This window comes from Oryx dammah, unplaced genomic scaffold (assembly GCF_014754425.2).
Source record: "Oryx dammah isolate SB20612 unplaced genomic scaffold, SCBI_Odam_1.1 HiC_scaffold_3, whole genome shotgun sequence".
Taxonomy (NCBI): Eukaryota; Metazoa; Chordata; class Mammalia; order Artiodactyla; family Bovidae; genus Oryx; species Oryx dammah.
In genome coordinates, this window is record NW_024070187.1 from 60,838,760 (window position 1) to 60,862,112 (window position 23,353).

Here is a 23,353-nt window from a genome sequence, read left to right on the forward strand (position 1 = left end):
TAAACAGAGAGGAAGGTGTTTCCTGTCCACAAAACCCAAGTGATGCTACAATTATCCTCAAACTGGGTCAAGACAGCTCAAGTATCTGATGTGATTCTCATAATCCCTTCTGAATTTTAACTATGTGAGCCTTCTTGTTCCTGAATGTCTTGGGTTTCCCGGTAATAAATGTCACCTTCTTGACCTTTATTTAGTAATAGAAAAAAATGTTTCAGGAACATCTTGAAACAACTCATAGCACTAGAAATGATCTCTTTTTAATCCTGAAAAGTCTAACGTCTGAATGAAAGTGCTGGAGTCCAAACTATCCAACCGTGTAGCAGAGATGTTGATGACATTATACAGATGGATGTAAAAGTCCTAAATCCTCTAACTATGACTGTCACTAGGGAAAAGTCCATCAAGAGCATTTTGTCCAGCCTCCCACATTCTCTCTCCTTTACTGTATCCTGGAGGTGAAGGGGGACCTTCCAGAGCTCACATGCGCTGGGTAGAAATGTCAGAAAGCACTGCCACAGGACAGATGGCATTATCTCCTGGGAGGCTCTTGGCCTATTTGGACATATTTTTTCAGATTATGCTAGGAGTCAAAGCCCCTAAAGGAAAAAAGGCTTTAACTAAATTTTGAAAAAGGAATTACTTGTTTGAACAAACACTGGAGGGATAACATAGAAAGCAGGATGTAACCTTAAAGATATTATAAAATTGTCATTTATTTTGTAACATTAAAATACATTCTTGTTTTCAGGAAGAGCTCTACAAATCTTTTGTATTTTTAATGTCTTTAATATAATGCCATAATACCATTAATCGGTCATCACTATTTCAAATATGTCCAGCAATGTCATATGTATGACCACAGGATGACCTGATCTTTTGTTGAAAAGTGAGAGAAAGTATCTATACCAATTTTGAGAAGCATGTTTCCTAAAAAAATTTCAGACAAGAGGGCCATCATCTGGTTTCCAAACTGTGCTCCACAGTCTCAGAGTCCTGAAAAGCCCCTCATGGACCATGATGAGGGCAAGGTAGGGTTGTCAGTGGCGAGCCTGTTAGGGGCTTCTCCCCACTCCTCCACTTGTTAACCAGCACAGCTCTGCTTTTATATGTTCTATGTATTAAAAATATGTAAGTATATTCAGGCACTATTTACTTTGGGAAAGAGGTTCTACTCTTTAAAAAAAGAGAAAACTTGAAAATAATTTGAAAGTCACTAGCTTACATGCTAAAGTCCAATATTATGGTTGATATAAAAAAATAGATCCTAATCACAAGAAAAACAGATTACATAATAAACAAGTCTCATTTAAAGTAGCCAAGGGAAGAAGCCCAAATGGATGAAACTAGGGCTTCCTGGTGGCTCAGAAGGTAAAGAATCTACTGGCAATGCAGGAGACCCAGGTTCGATCCCTGGATCAGGAAGATCCCCTGGAGAAGGAAATGGCTACCCACCCTAGTATTCTTGCCTGGAGCATTCCAAGGACAGAGGAGCCTGGTGGGCTACAGTCCATGAGGTCACAAACATTTGGGCACAACTGAGCAATGAACACTTCCACTTTCAGGACTATGACAGCTAAATTTACAGTCAGTGACACAGCAGCAGAATCTGCTCTGATATGTTGGAACCTGCCTCATTACCACGTGTGACAGCAGCTCCCCACAGCTTCCACTGAATACTAACCCCAGATGAGTTTAATAAAGAATGGAAGCTCAAAAGGGAGACATGCTAGCACCCTGACTACCTACAGTTCCCAAATGATCAGGGTTGGGAAAATCATTTTTTTCAGAAAAGCTTTTACTTGCAGGGACCCCTCTGTGTTCTTATTCTTATTCATTTTCTTCTAAAAGACTTCTGCTCGTCTTCAGTGGGTAGAATAATCTTTTGAGGCTGATTTAAAAAACTATCACCTTCCTGAAAGCTTGTGGGTCACTCCTGGATTTCCTGGAGGAATTAGTTCAGACCATGACACTCAGAGTGTTCCTTATTTGGTTGGGTGTCCCTGATATCTAGCATTTATCAATCACCTAATGAAAGTTAATTAAGTTAATTACTGAAAGAAGCTACAGATTCAGGGGATATAGTCTTTATTCAGAACAAGCTGGCTGAACCAATCTCTATCTTTCGGATTTTTCAACAAAAATTAAGAGAGCATGACTTATCACAAAGTAAAAAAGGAATTAGATATAAATTCTCTTTTCATTTATTTTAGGTAAGAGGTATTAAGAGAGACTTCTGTATCTGTAAACTAAAAATATGTAAATATATGTAATGGATTTCCCCAGGCAGCTTAAATTTCAATGTGACTCACGATCGCCATCTGCTGGAAGAAAGGTTGAATATCTGTTTTAGTTAAAAGAGGGAAATCAAAATTTAATAACAGATATTAAACACACACACACAACTGTTAAATCTATAAAATTCAATCTAGGACATTCTCAGTAAAAACATTATTCACATTAAACATTCAACTCCAGAATTTGCTCCAGAGCGTTTCAAGTAGAAACAAAATTTAATGGTTAGAATCCACTTAAAATATATTTATTGTTAGTTGTTATATATTAATTCTATCATTGCCACGTGAGAAAAGACTAAATTATATTCAGGCTGTGTAGGAAAGGAGACAGGAGAAAAAGAATCATCTCCAAGCAGAGTGATTTTTTAAAAATTTCTCAAAAGATTATGTGTGTGTGAGTCAGTCGTACGATCTAATGGACTGTACCCAGCTGGCCAGGCGGCTCTGTCCATAGAATTCTCCTGGCAAGAATACTGGAGTGGGTTGTCCTTCCCTTCTCCCAGGAATCTTCCCAACCCGGGGATAGAACCCCAGTCTTCTGCATTGCAGGCAGACTCTTTGCTGTCTGAGCCACCAGGGAAACCCTCTCAAAAAGTAAGAAAAGCCAAGATTAAAAATCAGTAATACTATTAGGGCTTTTAAACAATTTGTGACTTTGGAAACAATGAAAGAGATTATGGTCATGGTCTCATAAATAAAATATTATTTTATTTCACTACATGATATTCCAAAGACGTAAGCATATATACAATATTAGAAAAGAAAGAGAGAAATTCAGTAAGTGGATTGATAACAAGTCTCCTGGTGGGTGTACACATCTAAAATTGATGGTGGAGGTGGGGTTTATCAACTTGGAAGGTTTCATACATTCTATCCCAAGTCTTCTGAGGAATAAGGATGATACAAAATAAGTTCAAATATAAGGGAGGGGTGAGGAACAAACTAGCTTCTAGAGGGATCTCAGTCTACCGAGGAGACAGGAGGGCAGTATTGAGAGTCACAGGTAACCACATAGCAGAGAACACCACCTCCAGCTGGAGCATTCCAGGCCTGGGGTTGCACAGAACAGAGGGCACGTGGGGAGAGAGGGACCTGTGGGGAGAGCCCAGGGATGCATCCATAGTGCTGGCTACCACTCAGGACAGGAAGGACCAGGAAGCACATTGACAGAGGAATAAATAAAAAACATGTCAGCCACGACTCACCTGAAGCTGAGATCAACTGTGGCTAACAGGCAAAGCCTGAGTCTATGCCTCACAAGCAGGAGTACAATTGAAGGAATTATGTAAGTAGCAAGTTGTTTAATGGAAACTTATAGAGCCTGAACTTGAGCCAGAGTAAGAATTCTGACTTACATACTTATGTGCCGAGGAATGTCCTCCAAATCACTTAACCTCTCTGGTGCCTTGATTTCTCCATTTATACAGTTGTGATAATTAACACTACCTACCTCAAAGGAATGCTATGAAGATTAAGTAGGTTTTAATTAAGTACGTTGAAGATTCAAGTGCTCCAAATAGCACCTGGCACACAGTCAATACAACATAAAAATGTTTGCTATTCTGAATTCAGGAAGCAAGCTTTCTTGCTGTTTATGAAGCATCAATCACGGTGTATCCATGGCTTTTTGGCTGAATAGCCTTGGTTTCTTTATCAGTAAAGAGAGGATATTTATAGTTGTGGTACAAATGATGGATATATTTAGGTGAACAATGACAGGCCAGGTATAAGCACTGGATTGTTCACCTGTACATTCTTTATTATTGGTTATGGAGTAACACAGCTGTATAGTTATTACATTATTTTATATATTATATGCTTAGTTGCTCAACTTTGCACCCTCATGGACTGTAGCCCGCCAGCTCCTCTGTCCATGGGGATTCTCCAGGCAAGAATACTGGAGTGGGTTGCCATGCCTTCCTTCAGGGGATCTTCCTGACACAGGGATCGAACCTGCATTGCAGGTGGATTCTTTACTGTCTGAGCTGGCAGGGAAGCCCACTGCATCTATACACACTTATATGCAGCTTTTATGCATGTTTGTTTGTGGGGAGAGGGTGTGCAATGAAGACGCAATGGAAGATGTTGGCAAGGAGCTTGCTAGACTGGGTCAACCTCAATTTGATCCAAAACTGTGAAAAGAGCTAAAATCTATACCAAGTAAGTCTAGAGAGTTTTTGGAAAAAACTGAGTTGTCAGTGCTTAGACCAGAGGAGATTCAACAGTGGTGTGTCAAGACACTTTGATTTTTATTTTACTGGCCCCCTGAAACAAGGCTGGAGTTTTCTGGAAATCAAACTTTCCTCACAAACAGAAGAGTTGTACCTTTTCGATTAACTCGTAGCTCTCTTCGAGTTTGAGCAGCCTGTTCTGCACAGATGTGGATGCACGCTGATAGACGGCTCGCCACTCCTGAAAGTCGCTCTCTGAAATCTCAGCCACAGCAAAACACAAGGTTCTTAACCCTGAAAAAAGGAAGTATGCCCCCCGCAACATCAGATAAGATTTTGTTCAGAAATCTGACACTTGCATTTGTTTTGAACAAACTCTCACTTCAGAAACACTGATTCAGTATGCTGAAGTCTGACTCGAGTTTGATGGAACCTTAGTGCCAACTGTGTATCAACAACAGTCCTCTGGCCTTTCCACCGGCACCTGGATTTTAATTCCCCAGCTCTTTCAATCCCTCCTTCATGCCTCGAGTAACTTTTCTAAAATCCTAATCTGTTAAGGTTATTCCTTTGCTTGAAGTCTTTTAATCATTCTCCAGGGTGAAGTTCAAACCCTCAAGTCTGGCTCAGTCACCACTTATCAGTTGCCTTCAACCTCATTCTCTGCCGTCCACTTCCCATGGTAGGGTCTTTGCACAAATTGATCTTTTTTTTCCCCCTCCATTCTACGCTCTCCCAAACCCCCTCCACTCTACGCTCTCCCAATCCCCCTCCACTGCCTGCCTTGCATCTACTTTAAGACTCAGTTCTGAAAATCATCTCTTTGAAGCCTTCTCCTCTCACCCAGACCCCAACACTTCTGTGGTGTGAAGGACAATGTTTCGTGTTTTTTCTGTGATCTCCTACATGAGCTTGAAGTTTCTGGAGTTCCAGGGTCCTAGAGTTCTTCACACCTGTAACTCCAGCACTGAACACAGTGGCCGGCTTATTAATAATGGCTTCATAGATGCTTATGAAGGAAGGAATAGAGGGACCTCAATGGCGTGTACTGGGAGAGTGACCTTCCTCCAACTATACTTATTATAGTGGATTTGTAGTATAAGGAGTCTAAAAAATTGAGGGACACTGACAAAAAAAAGAATACCCATCAGCAGCACCTGGGCAAACAATCGCAGCTCATGTCTGAAGTGACCTACTTCCTGTACGCAGAGCCTGTCAGTTTTCTAACTCATTCGGAGGTGACCCTGAGCCAGAAAAAAGTTTACAGACTAGAAAAACGAAGAACAGAAGATTTGCCAGCCACGATAAAAGCAGTTAACTAGGTTACCAAGAAGACAGCGTTCTCACTCAAGGCCGTTTAGCGCTCAGAATAATTAGGTGTTAGTGATCAAGTCAAATCAAATACGGCCAGGACCACGTCAGAAAAAGAAGCAGAGGACACAGGACATAAAATGCCCGGAAGACTCCACGTTCCAAGAAGGGAGTACACTGTTGCTGCCACACCACGGCAAATAGAACTTAACTCTGGGCCATCTTAGGGATATGTGTTTCTCTTCTGGGCACTTGGCTGGGGACTTGAAAGTCAAAGTCAAAGTCACCCAGTTGTGTCTGACTCTTTGCGACTCCATGGACTGTATTCCACCAGGCTCCTCTGTCCATGGGATTCTCCAGGCAAGAATACTGGAGTGGGTTGCCATCTCCTTCTCAAGGGGATCTTCCCGACAAGGAACTGAACCCAAGTCTCCCGCACTGCAGGCAGATTCTTTACTGACTGAGCTCTGGGGGAAGCCCGCCCGCCGGAGACTTACTCTGGGGTAGCCATGGTACACGAGTGCTGTTTACCCAGGGCCAGAGAGAATGGGGTGGCGGCGGAGGCCAAGCCAGCTGGAACTGGTCCGGGACTAGAATATCCTTAACATCAGAACGAGAGAAAAGGAAGATGCTCCTCCAACCCGCTCCTTCCTCAATAAAGGAACCTGCAATATATGCTAGCTTACGCTGTCCCCGCTGTCCCCTAGGAACCTGTACCTCATGGAATCTGAGCTCAACAGATGTGTGGATCTCCATGTGCTTCCATTTTTGGAGGAGAAATGGTAGAAGGTTCATTATGTCCCCGCTTTTCAAAGCCTAGTGCTTTAAAAACATTCCTATCATTTTGCTGCTTGGATTAAGAGGAAAAGGTTTGGCTCAGAGGTCAGGCTTGGTGCCACCAGCCACAGTTCCGGCAGAAGCAGACCAGAGTGAAAACGTCGATGGGAAATGCAGATACAGTACTGGCGACTTTTGTTAAGTTTAGAGATAAGATTCTACAAATTCCTGTAGTAACTGACCCTGATGCTCAATAACTCTCATTTCCTTTCATCTCATCTAGATCATCTCCCTAGACTACATTTCGGTACAAACAGAGCGTCAGAACTATTATGTTTACCACGGATTCTCAGGCCTCACATAGAGCCTGGCATGAGGCAGGGGCTTAATAAAAAGTCCTGAGTTAATGCTAAATTGAAGAACTATTTCAGTAGTTATAGAGGTTTATTTATTTCTTCTCCTCTTTCTTACTCAGATTAGACTATCCAGTTCTTTAACTCTTGTTTCTTTCCTTCTACATTGCTGGAGATGTAAAGTATTTAAACTGTAAATGGTATGCATTCTAAAAAGCAAGCAGATTTATAAGCTCTACATCTCCTTAAATGTGCGGACAAAGTCTTTCAAAATGTTAATAAATACAGAAGAGCAAAATAAAAATAACAGCTAGGGACACCATATAGTAAGATCTAAATGATCAACATTTATTGTTATCTTACATAATGAATCTCCAAGTAAAATAATAAGAATAATCCTATATGATAGTAGTAATATATGATTTCATTTTATTTGAGTCATGCTTACTATTGTATTACACTCACCTTCTGTAGCAAACTGCTCCAAATGTTTTAGGGTAATTTCTTTGTATTTTGAAGTTTCTGCCAGTCGGTCATATATTACAGTGTCCTGGAAAACAAACAGAAGGTATGATACACTTAAACTAAGCATTCTGAATTGACTAAAGTTGATGTTGGCAACATTATTAGCAGCGAATGAGTATTTAAAAATCAGTTTAGCTGCTGGAGAGGGTGTGGAGAAAAGGGAACTCTCTTACACTGTTGGTGGGAGTGCAAACTAGTACAGCCACTATGGAGAACAGTGTGGAGATTCCTTAAAAAACTGGAAATAGAACGGCCATATGACCCAGCAATCCCACTGTTGGGCATACACACCGAGGAAACCAGAACTGAAAGAGATACGTGTACCCTGATGTTCATCGCAGCGCTGTTTATAATAGCCAGGACATGGAAGCAACCTAGATGTCCATCAGCAGATGAATGGATAAGAAAGCTGTGGTACATTACACAATGGAATATTACTCAACCGTTAAAAAGAATACATTTGAATCAGTTCTAATGAGGTGGATGAAACTGGAGCCTATTATACAGAGAGAAGCCAGAAAGAAAAACACCAATGCAGTATACTAACACATATATATGGAATTTAGAAAGATGGTAACAATAATCCTATATGAGAGACAGCAAAAGAGACACAGATGTATAGAACAGTCTTTTGGACTCTGTGGGAGAGGGCGAGGGTGGGATGGTTGGGGAGAATGGCATTGAAACATGTATATTATCATATGTGAAACGAGTTGTCAGTCCAGGTTTGATTCATGAAACAGGGTGCTTGGGGCTGGTGCACCGGGATGACCCAGAGGGATGGTACAGGGAGGGAGGTGGGAGGGGGGTTCAGGATGGGGAACATGTGTGCACCCGTGGTGGATTCATGTCAATGCATGGCAAAACCAATACAATATTGTAAAGTAATTAGCCTCCAATTAACATAAATAAATTTATTTAAAAAATCAATTTAGCATCAGTGTTGAAGCACAAAATATTTTTCCTTAATAATACTGCTTTCCTGTGACACTAAGAAAGATGGTCTAGTCCTATATTTTCATCTTTTCCTTTCTGAATAAATCCAGTTACTCCAATGTTCAAAATCTCATATTCTATCAATACTTCATTTACTTGTCATGTGCTGTTAGATCTCCCCTCACTGCCCCCCAAAGATTTTGCAGAATGCTTCAGCATCCAGCCATGCTTTGAGGACGAATGGTCCGGAACTCAAATAGCATGTGAAATGTCAGAACAAAGCTAAAAAGCACGTCCTGCTGCAGTGCCTCAGAGCCTTCAAAACGCTAATGCACACAGTGGCTCCAAGGGAGTGGGCTGATAGATGCCCAGACCTAACTACTGAACCTTTTAGGACTTAGGGCATCTAATGGGGTTGGTGCCCACAAAGGAACAGACTCTGAGAAACACATGTTAAGTGCATAGAGCAAGCTGGTGGCTATGGCAGGGAGGACATTGGACAAACTAAGCAATGCCTTACAGCTGAATATTTCTGATTGTGTCACTTTAGCTTTAAAAGTCAGTTTACTTGGTCTGTAAAATTAACTTACTGGATTATCTTTAAAGTCCCTTTCAGCTTTAACTTGAGGCATCACTGCATGTCTCTAATTTTTGCCCCGTTATAAATGGCCTATTGTTCCTTTAGTTATTCTTTAGCTTGGGTTTAATGTTTTAAGAATTTTAGTATTTGGCCTTCATGGTTTTATTAGACCAGGAAAAAATAAATCATTTACCTGCAATTACTTTCTCAGTGGTATTACCCATTTTGGGGTCTCGAGTCTCAGGGCTGAGTTGGAAGCAGACTAGTGAGGTATGATTTAGAACCCTTGAGAGAAACAGAACTTAGTGACCTCAGAACAGATGCAATATTCCAGGCTCCAATTATGAATTTCTTTTCATTTCTCAGTGGTGAAATGGGAAGCGGGCAAAGCAAAAGGAAATGATAATTTCCCCTCATGGGTCCTTTCTGAGAATGAGAGTTCTGTGTAACTTACAAACTCTATTTTTTCCCAGAGGTTAGTGAAATTTTCAGATAAATTAGGCCATTTTAACACTAAGAAAATACTAAAATATTAAAATCATGAAAACAAAAGTGATGAGTAATAAATAAGGATAGGGAGATTAAACTCTCAAGGTAATTAAGCATTCTAGTGGAAGAAACTGACAGTCAGACTAGGGGAATTTTCTACCTTCTCTGCAGGATCAAGGAAAGCAGGGGGCAGAATGTGGCCTTCTGCATGAACTGTAATGTGTTAAGTCTCTCAGTCATGTCTGACTCTTTGCGACCTGATGGACAGGCTGCTAGAGCTTATTTCATTGGTTGATGTTTTCCCCTAAATGTTTTTATGATTTCTAATTTATCTTACATGTAACCCATTCTCCCCTCCCTCAAATTTCCTTTTGATTAAAAATAACTGTAATTTTTTATCATGTTGAGCTCTAACATCCTCTGTCAGAACAGTTTATCCAAGTGATTTCACCTGGAGCGAGTTCACCCTATAGTTGTTTACGTGCTTGTTCAACAACCAAAGAAACTCTAAACTAAATTCATGAGACGTCATGAAATTATTCTCTCCCAATCTTTTAAAACCAAGGTATTAAAAAATTATGTTCCGAAGCATTAAAACCAAGGTATTGAAAAACATTCTCAACAGGAATTTAAATAATAAGCTTGGGCTTCTAAACAAGTTCATCTTTCAAGTTCCATGTAAGAAAGCAAGACTGTTGACTATATTTGAAATTGGAAAGTTCCAAGTTCGTAAATTACCTGATTGCTCCAAGTATACAGTATGTAGACTGAAAGGATAAATCTGAAGGGAAATATTAACTAATTTCAAGAATAAAAAAAGGCCCTGGAGAGTAGACTTCTTATTTTTCCATGAGCATAAACATATTTTAACTAGAGAAATTCAGTTAGAAGGACAAATTACTATCCTGTCAATAAAACCTGCCAAATACAAAAGCCAACCAATAGTTAGAAATGCTGTTATAATTAAAACAATGCAAATACAATACAAATGGTAATCACCACATGAAGAAATTACAGCAATAACTGCAATCCATTCCCCCCATTTCTATGGCCTTTAAAAAATCAGATTCAAATTGGTATAGGTTGCTACATTTCTAATTTAATTTTAAAATATTTTCTGTATTATTGTCTTCTAAAATATTTATAATACACAAACCTCAAAAACTGAATTATATAAATAACCTCGGCCAAACTTATTCAAAGCACCCAATTTACCCAGAAGGAATTCTGAATTTCACCAGAAGAGGCTGAACACTATTACTATAAAACACCTCCAAAAGCGGATGTCAGCAACTTCAGGCTAAACATCTGTGTTACATTTCCATAGCAGAATGTTTAACATATACATTATAAACCATCATAAATCAAAATCATAAAAGACAAAAATACAAACTTACAGCTCCTTTGCAGTAAAGTCGTAACTTCCCGGATGGAGTGCGAACGATCACTGACATTCTTTTTCTAGCACTGAAAGAAAGGTTTTCCACAATGTGTCATCATAGTGAGAAGATGCATCTATATGTTTGTCATGTCTCACATATTTTAATGCTCACACTGAAAAAATAAATTTGACTAAGTTATGAGGCTGATCCCTCCACATACACAAACCGTCGCCTGAGTGTGTAGATGAGTGCCTTTGAAAGTCACATTATGTTTTTTAAGATATGTGGGTACCATCTGCTGCCCTAAAGGAATAATTTACCAAGTAGCTCCCAAGAAACCTGCAAGAGTTAATACCCACCAGGGCAGAGAGAGGAGAGTTCTGATTCAATGTTTTCAGATTTAAAAAATATTTAAGCCAGAATCTTTTATGATGAATTATTAAAAAGAGAAATGATAATCAATTTTAAGTATACACCCAATCAAAAGGCATATACTAGCACTTTAAAAACTTACTTAAGCCTTCACAACTATCATTTTTTAATTACTAGCAAACCACTGGCATCATTTAAAAACCTAATTCATATTACAAACTCTAGTTAATGAGCACAAACAGCTTAACATTGTGTTGGCGATACAGACTGATAAAAGTTCTTAGTCAAACATACACATCTTTCAAAGCATTAGCAAAGAGACTACAAGTTAACAATGAACAGAATAAGCACGTATGGCATTGCACAGGATAAGCCTCACTTGGAATCAAGTATGCATAAGCATTCTCTCTAGAAATCAGGGGTAAAAAAGACTTCTCTTGTGACAGTGCCTATTCATGTTACCTTATAACGTTCTGCAGCTAAAAACTGAGATGAATCCAATACAGCAGTTAGATACAGTGTAGTAGCCTTTAGAAATATCTTGGACTGTTTAGTCCTCTCTTTCTCCATCTTTTATTTCCGCCGCAGTAGTGTCTCTGATCATCCCTGTGCTTTAGGATTGGGCCCCCTTTGTAACGTCTGTGTAGTCTACCTCAGCCCTTCCTGATTCATGTTTCTCCTAATCCAGCTTCGATGGCCTAGTCCCTGGTTCATCAACTTCCTTGCTCTTTTCTTCTCCTGACAAAACTCCCAAATCACGGGTGAACAGGAATGCCTTCTGTGGTCCAGCAGAGTAAGTGGACACTGCTGGAGAAAAGCCAGCCTGTCACAGCTTAGTAAATACCTGGTCCCAGTGTCACAGAGTGCTCCACACTGCCTCGTCACCTACATTTCTCTAATACCCCTGTTCCCATCTCCTCACAGAACTATGAGCATTCTCTTACAGTCTCTCCACTCCTTGAGTCTCCAATATGCCCGTCACTCCAGATGCAGGATTTTTGCAATCACTTGCATGGAAGCTTCCAACAAGAAATTCCTATTCATTCGGCCATGAACAGCTGCACGTTTATCCACTGTGGACCATCCCTTCTGTCTCTATTCCTACTATATGGAAACTAGTTTTATGCCTAACAGAGAGATGAATATGTGTTTCTGAAATGCCTATGACAATTAGATGTTATAATGAGCACATAATTAGAATGGCAAGTTCCTGACTCTGATTCATTTTAATTCTACATAAATCTTGGTGCCCCTAAGTATAATGTTTTCAGATCACTACCCGGGCCTGTACCCTACAGTTGTGATGCAGATTGTTATGTTCAGAAGTATTACATTGCCTCCAGAAGACATGCCTTATAAGACTCTGAAGAGAACAGTTTATGATTTTCTTAAAAATGACAATTAAAAATTGTATTGAATATTTTAACATTTGGTCTAAATAAATTTATTTAAATAAAATAAATCACACTTTCTTCTTATTTAAAAGGGAAAAAAGTTTAAATGGAGGGAAATGTATGACATGCACACAGACCACAGAGCAGATGTTTTACCTGGTGAACTCCAAGACATTGAGCAATTCATATCTTTCTTCCTGCCCCAGCTATGAAGAAAAGGAAAATATGATTACATACAGTAAGAAGTAGCTTTGGCTCCTTGGAAATAAACTCCAGTCATGAAGTTTTAATGTAAAAAATGTCATCACAAATTGTCCTTTCTGAAATATATCACCCTTAATTGAATTTATTAACTTTTCAGGTTAAGATGGAAGATTGAACAAATGCAATTACTTTTCATCCTTCCCAAAGCCCCACCAAAACTACAAAAAAAAATTAAAAAGAAACTTACAATGGCAGGAAAATATGAAAAGAGAAAATGGCATTAAAAAATTGGAAGTTAGAAAACAGATAAGTGAGATATGCTTACTTAGCAGATGTAAGAAGTAGCAAATGCTATTATATGCACAGTGGTAATGAAATTAAAAGACGCTTACTCCTTGGAAGAAAAGTTATGACCAACCTAGATAGCATATTCAAAAGCAGAGACATTACTTTGCCGACTAAGGTTCGTCTAGTCAAGGCTATGGTTTTCCCTGTGGTCATGTATGGATGTGAGAGTTGGACTGTGAGGAAGGCTGAGTGCCGAAGAATTGATGCTTTTGAACTGTGGTGTTGAAGAAGACTCTTGAGGGTCCCTTGGACTGCAAGGAGATCCAACCAGTCCATTCTGAAGGAGATCAGCCCTGGGATTTCTTTGGAAGGAATGATGCTAAAGCTGAAACTCCAGTCCTTTGGCCACCTCATGGGAAGAGTTGACTCATTGGAAAAGACTCTGATGCTGGGAGGGATTGGGGGCAGGAGGAGAAGGGGACGACAGAGGACGAGATGGCTGGATGGCATCACTGACTTGATGGACGTGAGTCTGAGTGAACTCTGGGAGACGGTGATGGACAGGGAGGCCTGGCGTGCTGCGATTCATGGGGTCGCAAAGAGTCGGACACGACTGAGCGACTGAAGTGAATGGGGAAAAGGTGAGAACCAGCCTGACCTGTATTGAATAATCCCTAGAAGGCCTAGGGAAGAGGAATAGCAGGTAGTTCTAGAACTGGAAGGTAAAGGAGCGCCCTAAATGGGATGACTAGGGAAAGAGCTGCTGTTCTGGGTACTGGCTCTTCCTGCATACTGGCAGAAGACCAGAGGTTCTGCTCTATAAAGTTTCTTTTTTCTAGAAGTTGGCACACCTGAAGATATAGGATTGTTATTGTATTTGTACTAAAGGCTAGGCCCCAATACCCACAACCCACTTGGCCCCCTACATTCTGGCAACCAGATCTTTCCTGGCAGAAGGCTGGAAGACTGTTCTCTCGGGAATCTATAAGCCCAGGTTGAGTCCTAAAGGTACAGACAACCATGATTTCCCAAATGAATCCCACCAGACCTCCCCACAGTGAAGCCCAATGTTGACAAATACCCTCTTATACTCAGAACTCCCCTATCAGTTTGCAAATTCCTTACTCTTAACCATAAGAAAACCAAAGATGAATAGATATCCAAGGACAGCTATTATCATGGATCACAGATACCCCAAACAAACAGATAAGAGCAATTTGGAAGAAAAAGAATTCCAAAAGAAAACACTGGTGTCGGCCTAGGCTTCCTGACGGGCACAAAGGGCTGGTCGACAGGTCCCAGATGCCTCTTCACTCCATTTCCACACCAGGATGAGGTGGTTTGTCATATGCTTTCTGTGGGACATTTTCTGTTGTATCATTGGAACTGGATGGGTGCGGATTCCTGGAGGCATAAAACCTTCTGCAGTGTTTTACACCCTTGGAAATATTGCTAGATCCACTAGTATATGCTTGTTAATGGGACCCATGAAAAAACAAAGACAATGTCTGAGACGAAAAGCTGCCTGTAACAGTGGTTATGCTTCTGTGAGTAAGATTCACGTACTGTGCTCTCTTTGGTGGCACAGGAGGAGAATGGCCTTATTTCTCTGCATATTGCAGCTCTCATCAAAGATCGTGCATAGCCTATTACGCATCCCATATGCAAGCGGTGCAGTAATTAAATGCTCTTCTTTTCTCCTAAGTAGAGAATGAGAAACTCCAGAAAAGAATATGTGAAAATTGATGTTTAATTTTTGGTGAAGTATGCTTCTCCCAGTGCAATAATCAAAACAACTATAATGACAGCTTAATACCATTCTCTGTTCCAATAAAATGATATGCTTATTTAAACTGTTTGTAATTTTTTTTTAAAAGAAAACATAAAAAAGAAAACTTATCATTTTTCCTCTCAGAGAAGTAACATAAGTACACCTATGAAGGAAAAACAGGATACTATTAAAAATAGAAATATTGAGAAAATAATAAAAGCTTCTGGAAACTAAAACATGTAATATCAGAAACAAAAAGAAAATCAATTGAAGTCTAAGAAGAGAAAAGAGGAAAACGTCCAAAAAGTAGAACAAGAAGGCAAAAACACGAAAAGCAGGACAGAAAAGTTAAAAGATGTGCTCAGGAATTCTAAAGAGAGAGAGCAGAGAAAAAAGCGGAAGAAAATTGAACAGACTCATTCAAGAAAAATTTCCAGAATGGAAGGATGTAGATTTCCAAATGGAAAAGTGTCCACCCAGTGCTCAGTACAGTGAGTTAAAATAGTCTCACTGTGGTACATGGTTGTGAAATTTCAGAATTCTTGGGATAAAGAAGATCTCGCAAACTTCTTGAGGGAGGTCGTGGGCAAGTCACAAAAACTAGAGTCCGTGGCTTCTGACTTCTCAATTAGGCATACAGGAAGCCAGGCAATAAAAATTCCTCAGGAAACTGATTCCCACCCTGGAATTCTCTATTCAGCAGGACCACCAATTAAGTATAAAGGTCAGGTAAAAATGTTTATGCTTAAAAGGGCTAAACAACAAGGAATTTCCCATGAGCCTTTTCTCAAGAAGCCAATAAAGAAAGTTCTCCAGGAAAACAAGCATAGGCCAAGAACAAGGAGGACACGGGACTCAGGAAACAGAAGATCTAACACAGGAGAGAGTTAAGGAAAGTCCCCAGGGAGACAGGAAAGCGCTTCCTCTCGAGAACCATGAGAGGGACTGAGCTGTGCGCCAGGGCAGCGTGGAGCCCTGAGTCAGGAGCTGGGCTTGTTGAGGGCTGTCACTACTGTGACTTCTGCTTCTGTGACACCTTTTCTGAAATGGACAGAAAACATGTTCTATCAATGTCAGGTTCTAAGAAAGAAGTTTTGACTTACAGGAAACAGCAAGTCCAAAACAGGAGACAATCAAAAGGCATTCCAAGTGCCATAGAAGCTGACCTCTGAACAATACTGGCCCAGAGTAAGGAGAACAGGGGCGGGGTGGGGCGGCGGGTGTTTCAGGAGGAACGTCTCAAGGGAAAGACTGCGACTGCCCACTGGCCAGATTATCTGGTGTAACTGTACTGATAAAAGTGCACTAAGAAGTTATGAAACAATTAGAACAATTAGTAATAGGTAGAAAGAAAATGCTACACTTGGAAAAAACATAACAGATTTATTTTTAAGAATTAAAGAAAAAAAATTATTTTCAGGAGATAATTTTCTATCTGAAAACACAAAATTAAAAACAAAGAAAATAAATACTGAATAAAACAATGTTTTGCTAGGAATATCAATACAGGCATAATAACATAAACACTAAATAAAAATGCTTAATGAGATATAATTTATATACAATACTGTACATAGATCTTAAATATGTAGTTCAATGAAAACTACATATTGTGGTTTGATAAAGGTATACTTGGTGTAACCACCACCCCAATCAAGACACAGAACATTTCCACTGTCCTATAAATTCCTTTGCCCCCTTTCCCAATCTCCCCCCTGATGTGGAGACAACCACTGCTCTGAATTCTAAGACCATAAGTCACTTTTTCCTGATCTCAACCTCTATATAAATGCAGAGTATGCAGCTGTCTGTGTCTGGCTTTTTTTTTCTTTTTTCTCAGCCTGTTCCTGAGACTTATCAATGCTGGTAATGAGTCAATCATTTTACTCTTTTTTTATTGTTCAGCTATTCCACTGTGTATCACAATTTGTCGATGCATCCTCCTAGTGATGGACATTTGGTTTGTTTCTAGCTTTTGGCCACTCTGAATACAGCTGCTATGAACATACCACGAAACGTCTCTCTGCAGACACATGCTTTTAATTCTTCTGGGCAAGTATAGGCACACCTGCTCCATCAGGTACATGTTTACCTAAACTGGAAAACTCTAAAAGGTTTTCCAAAGGGGTTGCACCATCTTACACGTCTACTAGCAACATACAGGTGAGCCCCTTGCTCTGCAGTTTCATTAACATTAGGTGCTGCCATAACGTTTTTAATTTTACTTTTCTTGGTGGGTACGTTGCAGTGTCTCACTGAGACTTTAATTTGCATTTCCCTGATGATTAATGATGTGTTTTCATGTGTGCACTGGCCATCTGTATATCTTCTTTCATGAAATGTTTGTTCCAATCTTTTGCCCATACAACATCTGGGTCCAAATACTTGTTTAACCAAGCATTGTAATATAATTATACTACTACTGGAAAGGGATGGTGAGTCAAGAGAAATAATCCTTCATTTAACATAACTGAATAGAAAGTCAGTAGATATGTCTAAAATTGAAGAATTGAAATATATTGCATTCATCAACACATTAAAAAAGGATGTATAAATGTCTGAAGAAACAGCTAAAAGAATAGAAAAGTCGTTGCTTCTGGAGAGAACTAGAGTAGGGAACCTCTGTTTTTATTATGAGCTTTTTGGTATTATTTTATCTTTGAAGCTTGCATAAGCATTGCTTTGATAAAAAAGAGAATTAAAGAACTTACTGAATCTATAATCACCGAGTCAGGCGTTCTTCCAGTGAAAACAAAACTCAGCTGCTTGGCTGCTCTGACCAAGGCTCCCTCATCTGTTTTAGGCAAACAGAAAAAAGCAAATACATGGTGAAAAAATTTATCCCAAATATGAGAGTGAAAGAAAAGTGAAAGTGAAGTCTCTCAGTCATGTCCAACTCTTTGTGACCCCATGGACTGTAGCCTACCAGGCTCCTCCGTCCATGGGATTTTCCAGGCAAGAATACTGGAGTGGGTTGCCATTTCCTTCTCCAGGGGATCTTCCCAACCCAGGGCTTGAACCTGGGTCTCCCACATTGCAGGCAGACGCTTTACCATCTGAGAGTAAGATAACCCAAAATATGAGACTAAGACTGCAATATAATAGTCTGCTTAATTTTAAAATGAATTAAAGTTCTTTTTATTCTGACTCCTGTTATTGAAATCCATTTCTTTTAAAATCATATAACAATGCCCAGGGTTTAAATAGAATGATCTTCAGAATCTGAGACATGTATAGATCCCAGAGGCATATTCTTGAGGGCTAAGTCTCACTGTTAGCCAAACAGACCTAAAAAGGATAACTTCAAAGTAGGTCTTGGTCCAGCATATTCTCCACAAAACTTTTCTTAAAATAAATGATGTGTATAAATGAGGAAACCCCATAATAGCAACAACATGGATAGACCATGAAGGCATCATGCTAAGAGAAAAAGTCAGACAAAGAAAAATACTGTATGATCTCACTTACATGTGGAATCTAAAGAAAAAAGAGAAGAGAAACCTACCCCCCTCAAACTCATATAAAAAGAGATCAGATGTGGTTATCAGAAGCGGAAGGATGGTAAAGGGGAAGTGGAGAAAGGTGATCAAAAGCTACAAATTTCCATTATAACATAAATAAATAGTAGGGATACAGTGATGTATATCAATTATTTCTTAAATTGGAAAAAAACGGGTGGCACAAAAGTGCCTTCTTAAGTTTTATCCTTTTCCTCCTAAAATGCTGAATATAGGAAAATTATTAATAACACTATGAATATTGAGGGGTCAGATGGTAAAGCATCTACCTACAATGTGGGAGACCCAGGTTCAAGCCCTGGGTTGGGAAGATTCCCTGGAGAAGGAAATGGCAACCCACTCCAGTACTCTTGCCTGGAAAATCCCGTGGACCGAAGAGCCTGGTAGGCTACAGTCCATTGGGTCACAAAGAGTTAGACATGACTGAGCGACTTCACTTGAAATGAACTGATGTTTCATTGTATTACATATTATTTACTCTTATCACCATGTTATATCAAAACTTTTTTGTTTTTGAGGGAAGGGTGTGAGATAAAACATCCATACAGTGTTTATCTTAATGATAAAGAGTGTATCTCATGGTTTTTAGGAATCTGGTATATTCTACAAGGTTGCAGGTGCTGGTTTGTAATACAGTTTAAAACAGGGGGAGGGGATAGTTAGGAAGTTTGAGACTGGTCTGTACACACTACTATGTTAAAAATGATAACCAACAGGGACCTACTGAATAGCACACGGAACTCTGCTCAAAGTTATGTGGCAGCCTGGATGGGAGGAGAGTTTGGGGGAAAATGGATACACGTATATATGTATGGCTGAGTTGCCTGAAACTGTCACAACATTGTTAATTAACTATACTCCAGTACAAAATAAAAAGGTTTTTTTTTTTAAAGGAAACTTATAAAAAAGTTCCCTAAAGTGTGTTCCTTCTTTCCTGAAATCTTAGTCATCAAATTGGCTATTTACCCAATTTTACACTGAAAATAAGTCTAAGTATGGAGTCTCTTCTCTAAGTGTAAAGCTCTTCTCATTCAAGTAAATACACAGCAAACTCCTTGATTATCATTTCCAAAAAAAGAAAAGTTTATATTCTAAAATCAACACTATTCAGGGAAACGGATCTTCCTTTTCCTGCCAGCTTATGTGAAAAAGCAGCTTATGACCCATAGTCTTTTCTTAATTCTTTATAAAGAAGGGAAAACTTACAACGCACAGAGTACCATTTTTTTAAACTTGTATGAATTTTGTTATTCAAATTTCCATGTAACATGTTATATAACAAATATTAGTTATAGATTTTAAAATATATACAATTTTGAAAGCCAACGTTTCTAATTAGTAAACATTTTTAATCTGAAACTAAAGTGACTTGGTTGTTTTACTTCTTCAAATTAAAATTTTATGAACAATCTCATATTTCAGAACAATTTTCAACCAAGAAATACATCACAATTGCTTCATTTGTACCTGGAGATGCTGCCTGGTAAATAATCTTATCACCTTCCCGCTCTGGTACTGCTGTGTGACACACGGCCATCATTGTAAGAAATTCACATATTATTGGTGCAGTGGGCTGTAAGAAATAAACATATAATTTAGCCTCTTTCATTTAACCATTATGATACAATGATAGTAGTATTACTTCATGTATATTTATTGAGTGCAACTGTTAAACATTGAGGGTGAAAGCCAAGAAATCAACACTATGAAGAAAAAATATTTTTCACTAAAATCCTTCATTTTTGGAACCTCTTCATTCCTTTTCTAAACATTTCTATAAGGCCACTTTGTCTTGTTAAATAGAACAGGCACAGTGAAAAAGGCAGATGTGGTTGAATCCTGTTATCAGAGGACAAGAGAGGAATTCTAAAATGTTCATTTACCTAGTTCTAATTCCTGATCAGATCTAAATCTTAGGCATCTAATCTTACTGCGGTTCCACTACTTTGGGTCGCGGTGATGATGGCAGAGGATTCCTAAGATGCTTTGGCCTCTCTTTCCAAAAACAACAACCATAACCTGACTAGTGTTCTACTAAATAAAAAAGGATTGACTGAGCAAGTCCTGTGTAGTTATGGCCTGAGGAAGACAGAATCCTTTCTGCAAGGAGTTTTTGAGTTTATAGGAGAATAGCAACCAGATTTTTGAAATTAAACATCTTTTCTGGTTCCTGATGAAGAAAAGTGTCACTCGAATTAATAAAGGAAAAAAATTCCTCCATGCTCTTGGGACAAAACACTAAAATGACTGGAAAGGTACATCAAAACATTATTTGAAAAAACAAAACAAAACTGTTATTCAGGCTAGAACAGCAGACAAATCAGACAAGGTCCCTGCTTCATGATGCTTTGACTTGTGGGGAAAACAGAACATAGATAAACAGTACCTAAGTATCATTTATTTATGGGCTTCCCTTGTGGCTCAGCTGGTAAAGAACCTGGCTGCTATGCAAAAGACCTGGGTTTGATCCCTGGGTTGGGAGGGTCCCCTGGAGACGGGAACAGCTACCCACTCCAGTATTCTGGCCTGGAGAATTCCATGGACTGATAGTCCATGGGGTGTTGCCAAGAGTTGGACACGACTGAGCAAATTTCACACCATTTATTTATACTGTGAAGAGGGTTACAAAGGATAAAATGTGTGAAAATCACACAATATTATTTGTGTCAGTGTGTGGTTATTCTCAAGACAATGTGATCTTTAAGCTGATGAAGTTTTAGCCTCATGAAGTACTGAGCACAGAGTTTTCCATCGAGCAGGAATAACACATGACTGAAAAGGTCCTAAAGGAGGAAAGAATGAAGCATGTATGAGAAAATAAGAGAAAGCCAGTATAGCCGGAGGTGAAAGAAAGGGAGGGTAGATCCAAGTGAGGCTGGTGACTTAGGCAGAGGTTGGATCACGCAGTTTTGTAAGTTGAGAGGGAAGCCAGAGAGTGGTTTTCAGCAGGGGTGTGTTGGGACTTAATTTCCACTGGCGTCATTCTAGCTGCCATGTGCAACAAGGATGGGAAGGGGTGAAAATGGAAACCAGGAGAATGGTTAGGAGGCTGTTGTGGCAATTTACCTGGAGGATGCTGGTAGTCTTGACTGGGGTAGAGAAAGTGAGAATGAGGTGAAGAAGACATTTAGGACATGTTCTAGAAAGTCATGGGCTTCCCAGTGGTGCAGTGGTAAAGAATCTGCCTGTCAATTCAGGAGGCGCAGGAGACGCAGCTTTGATCCTGGATGGGGAAGGTCCCCTGAAGAAGGAAGTGGCAACCCACTGCAGTGTTCTTGCCTGGGAAATCCCATGGACAGAGGAACCAGACAGGCTACAGTCCATGGGGTTGCAAAGAGTTGGCCACAACTGTGCGACTGAGCGCATGCACGCGTACACACACACAAAAAAGTTGTATTGACAAGGGCTTAGTGAATGGACTGTGAAGAAGGCTGAGCGCCGAAGAATTGATGCTTTTGAACTGTGGTGTTGGAGAAGACTCTTGAGAGTCCCTTGGACTGCAAGGAGATCCACCCAGTCCATTCTGAAGGAGATCAGCCCTGGGTGTTCTTTGGAAGGAATGATGCTGAAGCTGAAACTCCAGTACTTTGGCCACCTCATGAGAAGAGTTGACTCATTGGAAAAGACTCTGATGCTGGGAGGGATTGGGGGCAAGAGAAGAAGGGGACGATCGAGGGTGAGATGGCTGGATGGCATTACTGACTCGATGAATGCGAGTCTGAGTGAACTCCGGGAGTTGGTGATAGACAGGGAGGCTTGGCGTGCTGCAATTCATGGGGTCGCAAAGAGTCGGACACGACTGAGCGACTGAACTGAACTGAACTAGTGATTCATTACAGATCTGGAGATGGAGAGAATAGAGGTAACAAAGCAACCCTAAGTTCCTAGATGGAGTTATAAGATAGTTGATTGTGTAACTTACTGAACCTGAGAACACAAGAAGGAAGAGGTGGGTCTAGGTCTAGATTTTGTGGATCTTGAAGCTCATGTTTTGTTGAAAGCAAAAATATCCCCATGAATGCATTGCTAGGACCCTGCCCAGGGGCAGGGGTGGGCAAGTCCACCAGTGCTAGGAAGGGACTAGTTTTGGGGTGATTAGCACGAGTTCAAGTTTTGACACACTGAGCTTGAAGTGATTGTGAGAAAAAGTTGCGGATTTATACTTAGGTGTGCTCAGTTGCATCTGACTCTTTACAGCCCCATGGAACTGCAGCCCTCCAGGCTCCTCTGCCCATGGAATTTTCCAGGCAAGAATACTGGAGAGTGTTGTTATTTTCTCCTCCAGGGGATGTTTCCCACCCAGGGATCGAACCCAAGTCTCTTCTGTCTCCTGCACTGGCAGGCAGATTCTTTACCACTAGCGCCACCTGGGAAACCCTTAAATTCCAGAGATCATATCATCTGATCAGGTGGAATTTTAGTAAGTATCAGTAACTTTATAAGTGGAATACTCACACTAGGCAGCAGATGTTTAAAGTTCTTATTGTATAGATTTAGCACTGGCCTATAATTTTGAGCAAGTAATTAACTTCATTTTGAAATTGTTAACAATGAGTTCTTTCATATAAATAGAGCTCTAAATTATACAATATTTTTTAAAAGCAGAGTATCAATAAATGACAGTGTTAAAAGTAAATTTCTAAAAATCACGGATTCGTATTGGCCAAGTAAAAATAATTTAGAGACAATAGATTTTTTATAATTATTAAAAATGATCATGAAAGTAAAAAATGGAATATATAAGCATGGAAGGTAATTCAGAGAAACACTCATTAGTTTTCATTTATTAATTAAAAGATAATGGTACTATGTTTCTTACATGATTATTCTGGAGGTTTTCCAGCAATGATGAATCACTAAATGTTTTTTCATCTCCAAACTGTGAGTTCTGCCTAAAGGGGAAAAAATGGAGCATATTTGATTCATTTATACAAGCCTGCGGATCTATCTGTAAGTTACTTTTAAAATAAATCATTATGCCTACAAAC

At 39.6% G+C, this 23,353-nt stretch overlaps 1 protein-coding gene across 4 annotated transcripts in view; it reads right to left on the reverse strand.

Annotated features, from left to right (window-relative positions):
* Positions 1–23,353, reverse strand: part of ATP8A1 (ATPase phospholipid transporting 8A1) — a 232,488-nt gene that overhangs the window by 113,707 nt on the left and 95,428 nt on the right. For all 4 annotated transcript variants that reach the window (XM_040238091.1, XM_040238093.1, XM_040238092.1 and 1 more), the window contains 7 exons: positions 23,185–23,257; positions 19,833–19,938; positions 17,559–17,641; positions 12,741–12,790; positions 10,834–10,903; positions 7,372–7,456; positions 4,620–4,759 (listed from right to left, as the gene is read on the reverse strand). In XM_040238091.1, the coding sequence (XP_040094025.1) occupies positions 4,620–4,759; positions 7,372–7,456; positions 10,834–10,903; positions 12,741–12,790; positions 17,559–17,641; positions 19,833–19,938; positions 23,185–23,257 (607 nt within the window). The remainder of the gene's footprint in view (positions 1–4,619; positions 4,760–7,371; positions 7,457–10,833; positions 10,904–12,740; positions 12,791–17,558; positions 17,642–19,832; positions 19,939–23,184; positions 23,258–23,353) is intronic.